General features: G+C 43.1%; 1 protein-coding gene across 7 annotated transcripts in view; it reads left to right on the top strand.

The window, feature by feature from the left end:
• The window catches only part of hemk1 (HemK methyltransferase family member 1), a 201,545-nt gene extending 195,848 nt beyond the window's left edge, over positions 1-5,697 (top strand). For 5 of the 7 annotated variants that reach the window (XR_011889354.1, XR_011889355.1, XR_011889357.1 and 2 more), the window contains one exon: positions 5,524-5,577. Coding sequence is in view for 2 of the 7 variants with exons in the window: in XM_072280297.1 (XP_072136398.1) it covers positions 5,524-5,572 (49 nt within the window). In the remaining 5 variants the exon portion in view is untranslated. Of the gene's footprint in view, positions 1-5,523 lie in introns of all 7 variants that reach the window. The other 2 variants (XM_072280297.1, XM_072280293.1) reach the window with 1 other exon arrangement.
• Positions 5,698-17,545: the final 11,848 nt, after the last annotated feature.

Raw genomic sequence — 17,545 nt, 5'->3', positions numbered from 1 at the left:
CCCCCTTCTCCAGCCCTTAATCTCTTTTACCAATCGACTTCCCAGCTCTTTACTTCCTCCCAGCCCCTCTCCCAGTTTCGCCTGTCACCTACTACCCTGTATTTCTAATGAAGGATCTTGGCCCAAAACGTCAACTGTTTACTCTTTTCCATAGATGCTGCCCGGCCAGCTGAGATCCTCCAGTACTTTGTGTGTGTGTGTGTGTGTTGCTCAAGATTTCCAGCCTTCTTAAAATCTCTTGTGTTCACAAACAAAGACTGACAAACAACCAATGTACAAAAGAAACAAACAGTGCAAATTAAATTAGTGTTGAGAACATGAGCTGTGAAGAGTTTTTGAAAGCAAGCTTGTAGATTGTGGAACCAGTCCAGAGTAATGGTGATTGAAGTCATTCATGCCAGTTTGGGAGCCTGATGGCTGTAGGGCTATAACTGATAGTAGTGAGAAGAAGGTATGGCCTGGATGGTGGGAGTCTCTGATGATCAATGTATAGAAAGTATTCACCCTCCTTGGAATTTTTTATGTTTTATTGTTTTACAATATTGAATCATAGTGGATTTAATTTGGGTTTTTTGACACTGATCAACAGAAAAAGACTCTTTCGTGTGAAAATGGAGCTGGACAAAGTGATCTACATTGATTACAAATATAAAACACAAAATAATTGATATATATATATATATTACTATAATTTGCCTTTTTTCTCTGTTGTTATCTATTGCAATGTACTGTTACTGCAAAGTCAACAAATTTCATGACATAGGCCAGTGATAATGAACTCAATTCTGATTCTGAGTGGTGGAGTGGGCTTTGCCTGTGATCGACTGGGTACCACGACTTTCTGTAGGCTTTTCCAGTCTTGGGCATTGGTGTCTCCACACCAGGTTGTGAAGCAAATAGTTAAGATACTCTGGATAGCCTCCAACCTGATGGCATGAACATCGACTTCTCTAACTTCCGCTAATGCCCCACCTCCCCCTCGTACCCCATCTGTTACTTATTTTTATACACACATTCTTTCTCTCACTCTCCTTTTTCTCCCTCTGTCCCTCTGAATATACCCCTTGCCCATCCTCTGGGTCCCCCCCCCTCGTCTTTCTTCCCGGACCTCCTGTCCCATGATCCTCTGGTATCCCCTTTTGCCTATCACCTGACCAGCTCTTGGCTCCATCCCTCCCCCTCCTGTCTTCTCCTATCATTTTGGATCTCCCCCTCCAACTTTCAAATCCCTTACTCACTCTTCCTTCAGTTAGTCCTGACGAAGGGTCTCGGCCAGAAACGTCGACTGCACCTCTTCCTAGAGATGCTGCTGCGTTCACCAGCAACTTTGATGTGTGTTGCTTGAATTTCCAGCATCTGCAGAATTCCTGTCATTAGGATACTCTCCACTGTGTATCTATAAAAGTTTGTCAAAGTTTTGATTGAACCATATCCAACACGTGGCATTTTCCAATTTCCAAACTATTCACTGGAAATTTCCATGATCTCTAAGTAGGTGACCAAAACTGCGGGATTAATTGTTTCAATGTGGTTCAAGGTTTTATATTCTATGTGTTTCCCTTGGTTTTTTTTTGCTATTTGCATGTTTTTTTTGCATGTTGGGTGTTTGATGTTTTCTTGAATGGGTTCTACTGTGTGTTTTTGTTTCGTAGCTGTCTGTGGGAAGATGAATATCAGGGTTGTACACTGCATACGTACTTTGGTAATAAATGTTCTTTGAATTGTAACTTTTTTTCTCTTGTAAATCATCTACAGTACAGATTCCTGTAGCAACCTTGGTACAATTTCAATGAGCTGTCATACACAGCAGAATTTCACATGTTCAGCCCACTGTGCCTATCTTTGAGTTAGCTGCATAAACTCTTCCTTGTGGCTTTCCTTGTAAAAGATGACTTTTTCTTAATCCTGTATGGATTCTCTTTTAGCAGCCGTACGTGAATTCTGCTTTGGGATGCTGCCTGGCCTGCTGCGTTCACCAGCAAATTTGATGTGTGTTGTTTGAATTTCCAGCATCTGCAGAATTCCTCGTGTTTACGCTTTTAAATTCTGCTTTCGTCACTTTTATTAGAAGGTCATCTTCCACGTACTAACACCACAGTTGTGCAATCCAAATGCCTTTTATCTGAGTGTGTTATGTAAACTCCGTCCTCCTTGATTATCAACATATTGGCAAGTCACTTCCCTATTTTATCCACCAGTCCCTTCATTGTTTCCTACAGCTCTGCCAAGCATTATGAGTGTTCCATCTTGGCAATGACAATTTAGTATTTAGATGGTGACCTAAACTAGAGGGCAGGGAACAGTGGACTGGTAGTCAAAAGAGAGATCTCACCAGATAGCTAAAACATCATGAATCAGAATCAAAAATCACCGGCCTATGTCATGAAATTTGTTGCAATATCTAATAGTAGAGAAAAAAAACTGTGAATTACAGTATATGTGTATCAAATAGTTAAATTAAATATTAAGTGCTAATATAGAAATAAAAAAAGTAGTGAGGTAGTGTTCACGGGTTCAATGTCCATTCAGAAATTGGATGGCAGAGGGGAAGAAGCTGTTCCTGAATCATTGAGTGTGTGCCTTCAGGCTCCTGTACTTCATTCCTGATGGTAGCAATGAGAAGTGTGGGAGGTGTGGGGGGTGTGGGGGCCCTTAATGATGGGTGCCACCATTTTGCCTCAAGATGTCCTGGGTGCTACGGAGGCTAGTGCCCATGATGGAGCTGGCTAATTTTACAGCTGCCTGAAGCTTACTTTGATCCTGTGCAGTGCCCCCAGCCCCCATTCCAGATGGTAATGCAGCCAGTCTGAAGACAGAGAGAAGTTTTGCTGAGGACAATTTCCAAAGAATGAGACCTGGAGGAAGGAAGTCACCTCTCCTGCAAGGAGGACAAAGAAACGAATCATAACTGTAGAGCTAGGATCATGAGGGACTGGGTTTGAGGCATTTTTAGACAAGGAGTTTATTATTTGAAGAGGATTAGAGTACATACAGTACTGTGTAATAGTCTTAAGCTCCTATATATTGCTAAATTGCTGAAGACTTTTGCACAGTGCTGTATTTGTCAAAGTGGTGCAGAGAGCGAGTTTGGAAATCAGGCAAAGGATGTTGGGAATGCTGAGGGTGGAGTGCCACGGGAGGAGTGTGGGACGTGGCAGAGAAGGAGTGCCAGGGACGGGGGTGGTGGGGGGGTGGAAGTCCGGCGCAGATGCAGATACACTCAGCCCTGAGGCACCAGGAAAGGTAACTTGATTCCAGACAAATGGTTTATTGATCATTACAGTACGTTTGTATTGATTCCCACTCCCTCCACTGTCCCTTCCCCTTTTCCCAACCATGATTCCTCTCTCCCTGCCCCCTTCCCACTCCCAGTCCGCAACAGAGACCCATATCAGAATCAGGTTTATCATAGCTCACATAAGTCATGAAATTTGTGTTTTTTGCAGCAGCAGTACAGTGCAATACATAACCTAGCTATATATATATATGTGGTTAAGACGTTTGTACAGTACTGTAAAACATGGAGCAGTGTGGCACAAAAAGAGACACCGTGACCCACAATGGAGGGTGTCTGTGTGAACACAATGGCAAATTATTTAACTCTTCTCTGCCTGCACATGATCCACATCCCTCCATTTTCTGCTTGTTCGTGTATCTAAATAACAACGTATCATATCCGCTTCCACCAGCCCTTTCCAGGCACCCAGCGCTCTGTGTGAATTCCTTGGCCTCCCTCTCTCATCTTAAGTGCATATACGGGGGGTGACACAGTAGCATAGTTGTTAGCGCGGCGTGTTACACCGGCTGTAAGATCAGGGTTCGACTCCCGTCGCTGCCTGTAAGGAGTTTGTACATCCTCCCCCGATCACATAGAGTTCCTCCAGGTGATCCAGTTTCCTCCTACAGTCCAAAGGCTGTCTCACCTATCCACGCTTCTCATAATTCCAGAGACCTCTGCTGGGCCTCCCCTCAATCTCCGATGCTCCAGAGAAAACTACTGAGGTTTGCCCTACTTCTCCTTATAGCTCATACCCTCTCATCCAGGCAGCAAATCTTTGTGAACCCCTCCGTCATATCCAGGACACCCTCAAGGAGCGATGCCTCAAAAAGGCGGCAACCATTTTTAAGGACGCCCATCGCCCACAACGTGCCCTCTTCTCATTGCTACCATAAGGAAGGAGGTACAGGAGCCTGAAGGCACACAGTCAGTGATTCAGGCACATCTTCCTCCCCTCTGCCATCCAATTTCTGAATGGACATTGAACCCATGAACACTGCCTCACTGCTGCTTTTATTTTTATTTTTTCATTACTTATTTAACTGTTGGATATATATATATATAGACTTACAGTAATTCACATTCTTTTTCTAATATTATGTATTGCATTGTACTGCTACCGCAAAGACAACAAATTTTACAACATATGCCGGTGATATTAAACCCGATTCGGAATCTGCACTCACTCCAAACCCTCCACATCTTCCCTATATGGGATGATCAGAATTAGACACAATCCCTGAGGAATACTTGAATAGGTGGTGCAGGCAGCACGATTGGGTATATTTAAAGTGGAGGCTGACAGTTCTTGATTAGAAAGGACGTAAAAAGACAGGAGAATGGGTTGTGAGGGATGATAAATCAGTCACGATCAATTGCAGTACGCTGTAGGCCGAATAGCCTAAATCTGCTCACATGTCACGTTCAGATTCTAGTTTCTTGTCATTCAGCTGTTTAGCTGTGTACAGCCAAACGAAACAATGTTCCTCCAGACTAAGGTGCACAACACAGTACATGTAACTCATATACACACAACACGTAAAGTAATATTACCACAAATAAATTAACAAATAATAAAATATATTCCAGAAGAATGTCATTTAGCATAAAGTACATTTACAACACTAGCTAAAAAGTAAACAGTGTAACAGTACTGACGCACACCACTGTTGTAAAGTGTGTTTATTTGAGTTCTTGGATCCTCCTGTCAGCTTGAACCAGTCTGGCCTCTCTCAGTAACAAGGCATTTTTGCCCACAGAACTGGATGTTTTTGTTTTTCACACCATTCTATGTAAACCTTAGAGACTGATCTGCGTCAAAATCCCAGGATATTGGCAGTTTCCGAGATACTGCCTGTCATCAACAAACATCCCACGGTCAAAGTCACTTGGATCACATTTCTTCCCCACTCTGATGTTTGCTCTGAATAACAACTGAACCTCTTGACCATGCCGGCATGCTTTTCTGCATTGAGTTGCTGCCACGTGATTGGCTGATTAGACAATTGCATTAACAAACCAGGTGTGCCTGATAAAGTGAACACGCAGAGTATACCAGCTGTTTTAGTATGTTCTGCAAACTTACTAATCATGTCCTTTACATTCTTATCCAAATTGTTGAGATACAGTATATGACAAAAAGTAACGGGTTCCTCACTGATATCTGAGGCAAAATAATAAATGGGACATGCTCGTTTTGATTGAAGGAATAAGTCTGTCTTTCTCCCATTTCCTAATTTTCTCAGAGTAACCTTCAGTTCAACCAGCAACTTACCTGCAGTGGAAGAGAGATGATCGACTAATAGCAGAAGCTGTTACATGAATGGATATATTTCTACAGCAACAAGACCTTCTTGGCAAACTGGAGAGCTAAATAAATTATCCAAGTTTCATATAATGTCCAATGAATAAAAGATGTACCTGGCAAGGATTACCCAAGAGTGTTCTGTCAATTATTGATTTAAGAACTCGTTTGCACTATTCAGAAGGCAGCCCAGTTACTGCAAAGAGGCGATCAGGTTGCTAATGTGACCCATCTGCTGCTGTAAATGAGATGCTGTGAACCTGTTCATCAGGGTAGGGTTCCCAGTGACATTCCTGTGCCTGCACTGTGAGCCAGGCACTAATTACTGACGGCATACAGCTCAGGCAGACATAAAATAGTAACACACACAAAATGCTGGATGATCTCAAAAGGTCATGCAGCATCTATGCAGATCCACCATCCAAGCATCTAAGCCATCCTCACTTCTTGCTGCTGCCATCGGGAAGGAGGTGCAGGAGTTTTAGGTCCCACAACACCAGGTTCAGGGACAGTTTTAACCATCAACTATCAGGCTCCTGAACCAGCTTCACTCATCCCAACACTGAAGTGAATCCACAACTTATGGACTCACTTTAAAGGACTCTACAACTCATGTTTTCATCACTCCAGGTTCTAACGTTTAATTGCCGTTCATTCTTTGGGGCACTGCTCTGTTTTTGTGGATGTTCGTGAAGAAAAAGAATTTCAGGATGTATATTGTATGCATTTCTCTGACATTACACGTACCTATTGATTATTTATCTGTTTGTTTATTTATCTATTTATTTGTTTGTTTGTGTAGTTTTTCATTGATTCTATTGTACTGCTTTGTTTTACTGTGAATCCCCACAAAAAAATGAACCTCAGAGTATTATATACTGACATATGCATACTTTCTGATTATGAAGACACAAAATCCTCTTTTATTGTCATTTAGTAATGCATGCATTAAGAAATGATACAGTACTTCCTCCGGTGTGATATCACAAAAACACAGGACAAACCAAGACTGAGAAAACTGACAAAACCACATAATTATAACATATAGTTACAACTGTGCAACAATACCATAACTTGGTGAAGAAGTCCATGAGCACAATAAAGTTCAAAGTTTCTCAAATGTCCCACATCTCATGCAGACGGCAGAAGGAAGAACTCTCCCTGCCATGCCGACCACAATCCGACTCTGAGTCATCCGAAGACTTCGAGCTCTGATCAGCTCTCCGACATTGAGTACTGAGCGCCATCTCTGTCCGAACGATTCGACCTCCTTCTCGGTCACCAAAAGCAGGCAAGGCTGGGGATTTTGAGGCCTACCCTCCGATAGATTCCCGACCACACAGTAACGACAGCAGCGAACAGGCATTTCAGAAATTTCTCCAGATGTTCCTCTGTGCTTTCATGTCCATTCTCCATCAAATCAGAATTGTCCACGGCCCCTATTTAACAAATACGATATCATTTTTCACCGGAGGGCTGCACACACGCAGGCGAGTTGCCATCTTCTCCTCCCGCCTTCTTAGATAATAAACTTACATTGATTGAACTTTGAACTTTTACGGAGTGAAATAAACAGTCAACCAGGACTTCATCAGGACTCATGAAGGGTCTCGGCCCGAAATGTCAACTGTTTATTCTCTCCATGGATGCTACCTGACCTGCTGAATTCCTCCACCTTTTTCTGTATGCATTTAAAAAGTCCAAAATTCAAAGTAAATTTATTATCGAAGTATGCGTATGTCACTGTATACTACCCTGAGATTCATTTTCTTGCAGGCATTCACAGTAGAACTAAGAAGTACAACAGAATAAATGAAAAACTACACACAAGCAAAGACTGATAAACAACCATTGTACAAAAGAAGACAATCTGTGCAAATACAATAATAATAGTAATAATAATAATTCTAATATGCATGACATACAGTAATCAATAAGTGAGAAACACCAGAAATATGCTGGAATAAAAGAGGAAATAAAGAAAGACTATGGAACATGAACAGGGTATACATTGTCCCAATAGTAATATCTACAAGTGGTATCATCCTGAAGTCATTAGACAGTAGTATTAAACAATTAGGCCTACATGCAATATTTACGTAAATCTCCAGAAAGCCACAATACTAAACAGCACTGGAATAGTCCGAAAGTTCCTAGCAACTGAGAAACTAGTGTGTTTGGCTATGCCCTTACCTCAGGTTTCACCAGCTTATGCTGAGAAAAAAAAAATGTAAATAAATAATACCGACAACATGGTTCTTGAAATTGAGTCCATTGATTGTGGAATCAATTCAGAGGTGAGGTGAGTGGAGTTACTGTTCTTCACACTGTTTTGAGAGCCTGATGTTTGAAGGGTAATAACTTTTCTGTTAGTCTATGTTACTCTGGATTTCCAGCATCTGCAGAATCTCTTATGTTGTACATGGGTAAGTTATAGTCATAGTCATACTTTATTGATCCCGACGGAAATTGGTTTTCATTACAGTTGCACCATAAATAATAAATAGTAATAGAACCATAAATAGTTAAATAGTAATATGTAAATTATGCCAGTAAATTATGAAATAAGTCCAGGACCAGTCTATTGGCTCAGGGTGTCTGACCCTCCAAGGGAGGAGTTGTAAAGTTTGATGACCACAGGCAGGAATGACTTCCTATGACGCTCTGTGCCGCATCTTGGTGGAATGAGTCTCTGGCTGAATGTACTCCTGTGCCCACCCAGTACATTATGTAGTGGATGGGAGACATTGACCAAGATGGCATGCAACTTAGACAGCATCCTCTTTTCAGACACCACCGTGAGAGAGTCCAGTTCCATCCCCACAACATCATTGGCCTTCCGAATGAGTTTGTTGATTCTGTTGATGTCTGCTACCCTCAGCCTGCTGCCCCAGCACACAACAGTAAACATGATCGCACTGGCCACCACAGACTCGTAGAACATCGTCAGCATTGTCCGGCAAATGTTAAAGGACCTCAGCCTCCTTAGGAAATAGAGATGGCTCTGACCCTTCTTGTAGACAGCCTCAGTGTTCTTTGACCAGTCCAGTTTATTGTCGATTCGTATCCCCAGGTATTTGTAATCCTCCACCATGTCCACACTGACCCCCTGGATGGAAACAGGGGTCACCAGTGCCTTAGCTCTCCTCAGGTCTACCACCAGCTCCTGGGTCTTTTTCACATTAAGCTGCAGATAATTCTGCTCACACCATGTGACAAAGTTTCCTACCATAGCCCTGTACTCAGCCTCATCTCCCTTGCTGATGCATCCAACTATGGCAGAGTCATCCGAAAACTTCTGAAGATGACAAGACTCTGTGCAGTAGTTGAAGTCCGAGGTGTAAATGGTGAAGAGAAAGGGAGACAAGACAGTCCCCTGTGGAGCCCCAGTGCTGCTGATCACTCTGTCAGACACACAGTGTTGCAAGCACACGTACTGTGGTCTGCCAGTCAGGTAATCAAGAATCCATGACACCAGGAAAGCATCCACCTGCATCGCTGTCAGCTTCTCCCCCAGCAGAGCAGGGCAGATGGTGTTGAACGGATGAGGGGGTGGCTGGGTCCTCAGTAGCCATGCATAATGGCTTGACTGTGGTTATAGCTGAGAGTGAAACGGGCTGATGAGAGCTGCTCTTATATTTAGATTCGGGTGTGCTCATGTGAAATGGAGCCAAAGCCACAAACATTTTTGGCACTACGTGTCCTTCAGCTGCCAACCCAGATCAAGAGCCCACCAACTCTTTGCTACAATCCTCTTCTGTACGTAAAAAGTGGCAGATTGCTGGACTCAAGAAAGTCCATGTTCCTTTGACAAAATCAGGATTATTGATCACGGGACACAATCTATAGACTTACTTTCAAGGTCTTTACCACTTATGTTCTCAGTATAATTTATCTACTTATTTATTATTATTATTATTATTTATTTGTCTCAATTCAAGCTGGTAAAACCTGAGCTGACAAAAAAGCATAAACCAAACTTTCAGACTAGTCTAGTGGTGTTTAGTATTATGGGTTTCTGAAGATTTACATAGCTATTGTTGTGGACCTATTGTTTAATGCTATTGTGTAATGACACCAGTTTGGGGTGATAGCGGTTGCAGATATTACAATTGGGACAATGTGTACCCTGTTCATGTTCCAGAATCTTTTATTTTCCTCTTTAAATTCAGCATATATCTGGTGTTTTTCACCTGCTGATTTTTGTAAGTCAAGTGTATTTGGAATGGCTATATCTATTAAGTAATTTATTCTTGCTTGTTTATTCTGTATTATTATATCCAGATGGTTATTATGGATTGTCCTATCCGTAATAACTGATCAATCATAATATAATTTGTGGGACTTTGACTCTAAAACTGAACCAGGCTTATATTTATAATAAGGCATGGTTTCTTTAATGAGTTTATATCTTAAAGCAAGATTTTGGTGAATGATGTTTGCCACTTGATTGTGCCTTTGTAAGTAATCAGATTGAGTTAAGCTGCTGCAGGATCCTGTAATGTGTTGGACTGGTTCTGATTTCTCTTGACATTATCTGCATTTATCATTTTGAACTTGTTGACCTTTTATTACATTCAGTATTTGTGATTTTTCTTTTGTTTTAACCACCTGGTCCTATATTGCCACGAGGATAACTTCAGTTTCTGGGAAGAGGTTTCCAACTCTGAGCTGTGGGGGTGTCTTCCATGGAGGGTCATGCTCCTCCGTTGGTTAACTTTTTCTTCTATAATGAGAATGTCTTCATTCATTCATTCATTCATTATTATTATTATGTTTTTGTACTTGGGTAGTTTAGGTTATTAAATTATGAGGACACGCAGTCCTCTTTTATTGTCATTTAGTAGTGCATGCATTAAGAAATGATACAATATTTCCTCCAGTGTGACATCACAGAAACACAAGATAGACTAAGACTGAAAAAAACTAAGAGAACCACATAATTATAACATATAGTTACAACAGTGCAAGAATACCATAGCTTGATGAAGAAGTCCATGAGCACAGTAAAAGTTCAAAGTCTGTCAAATGTCCCACATCTCACGCAGACGGGAGAAGGAAGAAAAACTCTCCCTGCCATACCGGACCACGGTCCGACTCTGAGTCATCCGAAAACTTCGAGCTCTGATCAGCTCTCCGACACCGAGTACTGAGCGCCATCTCTATCCGAATGATTTGACCTCAATCTCGGTCACCAACAGCAGGCAAAGCTGGGGATTTTGAGGCCTTCCCTCCGAATGATTCCCAACCGCGCAGTAACGACAGCAGCGAACGAGCGTTTCAGAAATGTTTCCAGATGTTCCTCTGTGCTTTCACGTCCATCTCCATCAAACCAGAAATTGTCCACGGCCCCTATTTAACGGATACAATATCATTTTTCACCGGAGGGCTGCGCACGCGTGGCGCGCTGCTCTCTCTCCTCCCACCTCCCTTTTCCACATTGCTTGCTTGTCAGTCTTTGTTTGAGTGTGGTTTCATTGATTCTATTGTATTTCTTTGTTCAAGTGTGAGAAAATTAAGATTAATCTCAGAGGTAATATATCAAAGTTCAACGTTCAAAGTAAATTTATTACCAAAGTACATACCCTGAGATTCATTTTCTTGTGAGCATACTCAGTAAATCCAAAGAATAGTAACCGTAACAGAACCAATGATTGAATATGGTTACGTATACGTACTTTGATAGTAAATTTACTTTGACTTTTTAACACACAAAATACCAGAAAATCTCTGCAGGGTCCACTTCCTCACCTAAATCATTTATAAAAATCACGAAGAGCAAGGGTCCCAGAGCAGATCCCTGTGGAACACCACTGGTCACTGACCCCCAGGCAGAATACACTTCAAGTACGACCACTCTCAGCCTTCCATGTGCAAGCCAATTCTGAATCCACACAACTAATGTTCCCTGGATCCCATCCCTCCTGACTTTCTGAATGAACCTACCATGGCAACCTTGACAAGTGCCCTACTAAAATCCACTGCTCTACCTTCGTCAGCTTTCTTTCAATTGAGTCCTCCATTGTGCATGAATTGAGACAAGGACCCCGCCCGTCAAGTCACGCCTCATACGTGACACTCTCCATCCCAGGCAACACCCTGGTAACCTCCTCAGCAGTGCCCAACTGCCTGTCTCACGTGATAGGTGTGAATGCAAGTGTAATGTAACCATTGCATATTAATGAGATGATAATGAGTGCTTGGAACTCAATAACATACTTAACCATTCCCCAGCTGGTCACAGCCCTCCTATCTGACATCTTGTGCACAGATATTGAAGATACCCTGATGTTAACAGCTAAAACTCCCTTGACGTGTGTTGCAGCTAAAAATAAACTTCCCTCTTGTTTATTTAAACAATTCACTCTTTTACAATCTAAAGTCACTCCAATATGGAGGGCTCCAGAGAGTTCTCAACCCCGCCAGTTCCATCATAGGCATTAGACTCCCCACCATCGAGGACATCATCAATAGGCAATGCCTCAGAAAGGTGGCGTCCATCCTGAAGGACCTCTCACCATCCAGTACAGCCCTCTTCTTCTTCTTCAGAGAGGAGGAACAGAGCCTGAAGACACACACTCAATGCTTTAGGAACAGCTTCTTCCTCTCTGCCATCAGATTTCTAAATGAACAATGAACCCGTGAACACTACCTCACTATCTTTGTTCTAGTTATTTAATGGAGACAGACGTGAAAGCACAGAGGAACATCTGGAGAAATTTCTGAAACGCAGGTTCGCTGCTGTTATTACTGCGCGGTCGAGAATCTTTCGGAGGGAAGGCCTCAAAATCCCCGGCTTTGCCTGCTGTTGGCGACCGAGATTGAGGTTGAATCGTTCGGACAGAGATGGCGCTCAGTACTCGGTGTCGGAGAGCTGATCAGAGGCTTGAAGTTTTCAGATGACTCAGATTCGGACTGTGGTCGGGCATGGCAGGGAGAGTTTTTCTTCCTTCTCCCGTCTGCGTGAGATGTGGGACATTTGAGAGACTTTGAACTTTTTACTGTGCTCATGGACTTCATCAAGTTATGGTATTGTTGCACTGTTGTAACTATATGTCATAATTATATGGTTTTGTTAGTTTTTTTCAGTCTTGGTCTGTCCTGTGTTTCTGTGATATCACACCGGAGGAAATATTGTATCATTTCTTAATGCATGCATTACTAAATGACAATAAAAGAGGACTGCATGTCCTCATTATCTAATCTTATACACTGTAAAAATATCTGATTGTGATTCATACTACATTTATGTATTGCGCTGAACTGCTGCTGGAGAACAAAACATTTCACAGCACACGTAGGTGAACCTTGAAGCAGGTGGTCGTAGTAGAACTGGGAGTGCCTGTGGAAGACCGGATTGAAGGAGCGTTTGAGTGTAGGACAACCAGATAGCAGGAGCTGGTAGAGCAGTCACAGGACACGATGCCAGCCTACAGGGGTGGGACGTAGAGGTTCTGTTGGCTGCTCACTATTCAGAGACTGCTCCCTCTCCTTGGCATTACAGGGGCTGCAAAGGGGGGAGATTTCAGAATCCCTCGAGCAAACGGATACATCCTGAGGACAGAAGCAGCCAAGATGGAGAATTTAAGGAAAGGGGTTGACAAAGTGGCAGATCTCAGCAGTCCCTACTATGGACAGAACACTTCTGTGGAGTGAGGTGCCAGCGAAAGTGGTGGATACGGGATTGATAGCAACATTTAAGAGAAGTTTGGGTAACTACATGGATGGGAGGGGTGTGGAGGGATATGGTCCGGGTGCAGGTTGATGGAACTAGGCAGAGTTATAGTTCAGCATGGACTAGATGGGCCAAAGGTCCTGTTCCTGTGCTGTAGTGCTCTATAACTATGAGTGTAAGTGAGAGAGGCATCTTTGAGTTAGCTGTGGAATCATCCCCTTCGTAATCACCTAATCATCTCCTACAGCCCTTCCTCCCCCTCTTACTCCTTCTACCCATCCATTTTTCCTTTTCTCTTTCTACTCTCCCCCACCCAGGGCCGGACTTTAGGCAGGGCTAGGCTGGGCTGCAGCCCAGGGGCCTGAGCTGCAGCGGGGCCCAAAATAGGTACCTTTCATCATGGCGGGCAAAAAAAATACGAGAGTGGAGCACAGAAAAGAAAAAAGCAACAAGAAAAAGAGGACAGTGAGAAAGAAGCATTAAAAAAGGCTTTGAAATTGACAGAATTTTTAAACCTGTTCTTGACGATGCAGCAGTACCATGGCTCTTGTCACAGTCTGAGACCGGAGGACAAATGGAGACTTGTTCAACAGCACCAGCGTTAACACAGGACCACCGTCCTTGCCACAGTCAGCAGCTAACGTTAAGAGGCAGAGAGCATGACTTTGGGATTCTCGACCACAGGGGCCTCCGAACAACCCAGTCAGGCCGCCATTAATGTTAATGTTACCGCTACTGAGGATCCTTGCAGCACTGATCCTGCTCGCTGGGGAAGGGAAACGTTAGATGATTCAGTCCAAGCGTACTGGGCTAAGAAAGGGCCGGAGTCCTGCCGGAATAAGGATGTGGATATCAAAGCTTCGGAATGAGTATACAAACAGCAGAGATGATTTTTTTTTTCCAAATTTCACTTCAAGCGCAAGCTCATAAATGGTGAGTACATATTAAGGCGATGGCTCTTATATTCCCCTTCCACCGGCTGTGTGTTTTGGTTTGCATGCCGCATCTTCAGTGACGGTAACTGTCAGTCCATCTTCGAAACTGGCTTTAGCGACTGGAAACATGCCGCTGAGCACATAGGAGAGCATTTGTGGCAACAGGCTAATAGTTGACTGTTTACAAACCTAGTAAGTGATAAGTGGTCTTTACTCTGCAAGCCACACAGCACAGCAATAGGTTAGTATGTGCTAGATCTCATTTTTCAAAAAGATTGTTGGAGTATTGTCAAGTTTCCTAGTTTGCCATAGTGCCATCTCTCTTGGCCTTTTTGTCCCTCATTTCCATTTTACTTTCTCAGAACACACAGTTGAGAAAAATACCGAGATAAAAATGCTTCGGCATTGTTTGAGAAATAAGGCCTATGGTATGTGCAGCAATAGCTAAATAAAGAATTAAGATTGGGTACATCATACTTCGTCTCCCTCATAACGTTACTAAGCCAACTAAGCCCAGCTCAATTTTTGAGTGCTTTAGATGCTGTCCTTCAAACTAAGAATCTGCATTACTTTCTGTCCTCCCTCTTAAGGCCTGTAAATTTATAGCCTACATATCGTACTAAACCAATGTCTTGGTCCATAGCTTTGATATTTAGACTAGTACGACCTTTGCTCTTGTTCCTGCCTTTTTTTTGCTTGGTAGAGCAGCATTTTACAATGTCAGCAGGGGCCCATCAGGGCCTCCAGCCCAGGGGCCCCAACCCCACTAAATCCGGCCCACCCACCCATCTACCTCCCCACTCTCCTAGTTTCACCTAAGACCTAAACACAAGAGTTTCTGCAGATGCTGGAAACCCGAGCAATAAGCACACTCAATGCTGAAGGAAGTCAACAGGTCAGGCAACATCTCTGAAAATGAATAAACAGTTGATATTTTGGGCCAAGACCCTTTTTTGGGACTGGTTCACCTGAGACTTGCTAGCTTCTACTCCTTTCCCACCCCCCCACCTTCTTATTCTCGCTTCTTCCCCCTACCTGGTGAAGGGTCGTGGCCTGAAACGATGACTCTTTATTCTATCCATAGAGGCTGCTTGACTTGCTGAGTTCCTCCAGCATTTTGAATGTTCCTCACTTGCCTCTTCTCACTCCCACCTCCTCCCCTCCCTTCTCTCCCTTTACTTATCCCTCACAACACACCCCTACCTCCCCCTCCACCCTGCCCTGCCAACACTCCATCCATCTCGTATCCCAAAGAATAACTGCTCTGGTCAGTGAACGTGGAACAGGTCACCTGGACGCCACATCCAGGTGAATGATCCTTTAGGCAATGGCTCTCTTCATTCTAAAGATCCAGTTGCAACCCTGATCACAGTTTTTTAGTAAACTAACAATTTTGATAGTTTAATAGATTAGCTTATGAGGACACACAGTCCTCTTTTATTGTCACTTAGTAATGCATGCGTTAAGAAATGATACAATGTTTTTCCAGAATGATATCACAGAAACACATGACAAACCGACTTAAAAACTGACAAAAACCACATAATTATAACATATAGTTACAACAGTGCAAAGCAATACCGTAATTTGATAAGAACAGACCATGGGCACAGTAAAAGTCTCAAAGTCTCTCGAAAGTCCCATCATCTCACGCAGACGGTGAACCTCCAGCGCCGTAAACTTACCGATGCAGCATCCTGGAAGCATCTGACCACAGTCTGACTCCGAGTCCGTCCGAAAACTCCGAGCCTCCAACCAGCTCTTCGACACCGAGCACCGAGCACCATCTCTGCCGAGCGCTTCAACCCTGGCCCCGGCAACAGGCAATAGGCAAAGCCGAGGATTTGGGGCCTTCCCCTCCGGAGATTCTTGATCGCACAGTAGCAGCGGCAGCAAAGCAGGCATTTCAGAAGTTTCTCCAGGTGTTCCTCCGTGTTTCTCATGTCTGTCTCCATCAAATCAGGATTGTGCACAGCCCCCTAGTTAACACATATGGATATCAATTCGGAACAGCCACACGCGCTGCATCACACCGCCATCTTCTCCTCCCCTCCATGATGCAAATTAATAGATTATAAAAATCATTCATTGATGAAAATCTCCTGTGTATCTCTTAAGCAAAATAACAGTAGCGATTAGTGTAACCCTATTACAGCGCCAGCAACCCGGGATCAAGTCCACCGCCATTTGTAAGGAGTTTATACATTCTTCCTGTGGCCATGTGGGTTTCCTCCAGGTGCTCTGGTTTCCTCCCACGTTCCAAAGATGTGCGGATTAGTCGTTTAAGTGGTGTCATGGGTGCAAATGGACCGTGCTGGCTCACTGGGCTTGAAGGACCTGTTACAGTGCTGTCTGTCTAAATAAGTAAGCAAAAATAAATTAAATTGGTTTATTTTTGTCACATGTGCTGAGGTACTGTACAAAACTTAGCTTGCATAATGATCATAGAGATCAGCTCATGACATTAGTACATTGAGGTAGTACAAACAGAAGACAAAGTTCAAAGTTTAAGATTCAAAGTAAATTTTATTATCAAAGTACATAGATGTCACCATTTACAACCCTGAGATTCACTAACAAACAATGACAGAATACAGAATAAAATGTTACAGAAAACTGCAGTGCAGGAAGTTAATAGGATACAAGGTCGTGATGAGGTAGATTGTGAGCTCGAGTCTATGCCATTGTACTAGGGACCGTTTAATAGTTTTATAACAGTGGGATTGAAAATACTCCTGAGCCTGGTGGGACTTGCTTTGAGGATTTTGTATCATTTGCCCAATGAAAGAGGGGAGAAGATTGAATGTCCGGCCTCTACCCCACCTCTCTCTCACACTGCTACATTCTGGAGATCTTTCCTCTTTCTTCTCAGTCCTGATCCAGAACATCTGATCCAAATCCATTGAGGTATTGATATTGGTTTATTATTGTCACAGGCATCTGGAGTCTGCGGAGATTTGGGAGACTTCTGAAGCTGTGACAAACTTAGATTGATATGTATTGACTGTCTGCATCATGGCCTGCTATGAAAACAACTTTACCTTTCAACGGAAAATCCAACAGAAGGCAGTGGATTCAGCCCAGTCCATCATGGGTAAAGCCCTCCCAACCCTTGAGCATGTATACATGAAGCACCATCCATCAGTGGAGATCCCCACCACCCAGGCCATGCTCTTTTCTCACTGCTGCCATCAGGTAGAAGGTACAAGAGCCTCAGGACTCACACCACCAGGTTCAAGAACAGTCACTACCCCTCAATTTATCAAGCTTTAGAACAAAAATCCTCATTTGCCCATCCGTTGAGACTTTCCCACAACCAATGATCTCACTTTAAGGACTCTTTATCTCATTAT

Source organism: Mobula birostris, chromosome 16 (assembly GCF_030028105.1).
Source record: "Mobula birostris isolate sMobBir1 chromosome 16, sMobBir1.hap1, whole genome shotgun sequence".
In the NCBI taxonomy this organism is placed as follows: Eukaryota; Metazoa; Chordata; class Chondrichthyes; order Myliobatiformes; family Myliobatidae; genus Mobula; species Mobula birostris.
Note: the sequence above shows the minus strand (reverse complement) of the source record. Positions and strands in the feature narration are given on the sequence as shown.